General features: G+C 25.0%; 2 protein-coding genes across 9 annotated transcripts in view; one reads left to right on the forward strand and one right to left on the reverse strand.

The window, feature by feature from the left end:
• The window catches only part of LOC102674889 (nuclear pore complex protein Nup98-Nup96), an 11109-nt gene extending 10689 nt beyond the window's left edge, over nt 1-420 (reverse strand). For 3 of the 6 annotated variants that reach the window (XM_006621311.2, XM_006621313.2, XM_031513224.1), the window contains exon 1: nt 1-364. The gene's annotated coding sequence lies outside the window, so the exon portion shown is untranslated. The other 3 variants (XM_006621309.2, XM_006621308.2, XM_006621312.2) reach the window with 3 other exon arrangements.
• Nucleotides 421-877: 457 nt separating this feature from the next.
• LOC102676437 (phosphatidylinositol 4,5-bisphosphate 3-kinase catalytic subunit delta isoform) overlaps nt 878-1593 on the forward strand; it is an 8656-nt gene continuing 7940 nt past the window's right edge. Inside the window, exon 1 of one of the 3 annotated variants that reach the window (XM_006621323.2) lies at nt 878-1556. In XM_006621323.2, coding sequence (XP_006621386.1) covers nt 1409-1556 — 148 coding nt within the window. In that variant the 5' untranslated portion in view covers nt 878-1408. Of the gene's footprint in view, nt 1560-1593 lie in introns of all 3 variants that reach the window. The other 2 variants (XM_006621322.2, XM_006621321.2) reach the window with 2 other exon arrangements.

Consider the following 1593-nt stretch of genomic DNA (forward strand, 5'->3'; position numbering starts at 1 on the left):
GGCACAAGTTGTCATTCACTGTAATTGTAAATCATTTGTCAGAATTGTTATGAATACATTAAAACCGCTCGTTAAAACTTTATATAAAGTCAATTCTTCGCAAACTTTACATCTTATTATATTTGTTTTGGTACAATAATTATATGAAAAAGAGGTTACACAAATCAAATTTTAAACATTGATACCTAAAAATTCAACAAACGAAATAATATGAAAAGCGATAATGTATAGCTTCGCGAGATTTGTACCTTCTATTCAACTACTGATTACTGATTATATACATACAATTACTGACAATTCTACCGCATATAAATCACATACGCGTAATATACGTCGTAAAATTGCAAATCTCGAAAATCGATCGATAATACAGTAACAATATTATAATTTTCATACCAATAAATCGGTAACAATCAGGTTAGACAAAGTAAAAGACACAAAAGTTCTGCAACTTGTAAGTCATTTTTCATTGATTGATTTGTATTTAGAGATTTTTTTCTCAAATTGAATTACAACAAATAACTACATCTAGAACTTTTCTAATTTAATGGCAACTAGGGACTTTACTATTATTATTATTATTATTATCATCATTATTATTATTATTATTATTATTATTATGCATTTATATTTTTATTTTGCATAATGAAATTAAACGATGATCAATATTTTGAATTACAAATATTACATCATTATACAAGCTTATTAAATTAAATATATATTAAAAAATGAATTATAAGATATTATGAGAGAAATTAAAAAATTACTTATATATATGCGGTACATATATACATATGTATATATAATTTTATATATATAAAATTCGATTGAAATAAAATCTAATAGAAAAACAGACTAATTTTGCTTTGATATACACATATGTACATAAATGTACGTGTAAGTAGGTGGGTAGAATGCATTTATAAAAATAATGGCTGACGAGTAGTGTTATCACATATAAAAAGAAGTGATTATATGGATTTCACTTGTGTGATTCAAATCGAATAAAGTAACATTTTTTTATATATTAAAGTACGTAATAAATATGATACAAAATGTTACGAATTCAACCGATAATAATTAAATAATCGAGCAAGTTCATCAATTAATCTGAATTTCTTGCAAAATTCAGATCTGAAAAAAATTTACAATTATATGTATGGATATAAGAATGAAGAAAAAAGTTCATAGAAGAAAGATAATGTGTTGATCGTATGATCGTTTTATTTATCATACAACTTCTTATCAAACGATTCAATGAAGTCATATTGTTTAAAAGAGAAAGGATACTTTCGGTCACGATGCGACCTATACGATACATTTCGTGTGTTTTTCTTCGATTAATTTAAACTATTACCCTTTGTATTTTATTAAATTTTTCTATATATTATCGAAAACGTTTGACACAATGGTTCATATACCAAGTGCGTATACTTACAATTTTTGGGCGAAATCACCCACAGAAGTTGTTGAACTTACTTGTTTAATGCCAAATGGGGTCGTTATACCCTTGGAAACTAATCGCAATATTACTTTGGCCGAAATTAAAGAGGTAGGTTAAAAAAATATATAAAAATATAATTTATATATATA

The sequence above is a fragment of the Apis dorsata genome, unplaced genomic scaffold, assembly GCF_000469605.1.
Source record: "Apis dorsata unplaced genomic scaffold, Apis dorsata 1.3 scaffold_631, whole genome shotgun sequence".
NCBI classification, from domain to species: Eukaryota; Metazoa; Arthropoda; class Insecta; order Hymenoptera; family Apidae; genus Apis; species Apis dorsata.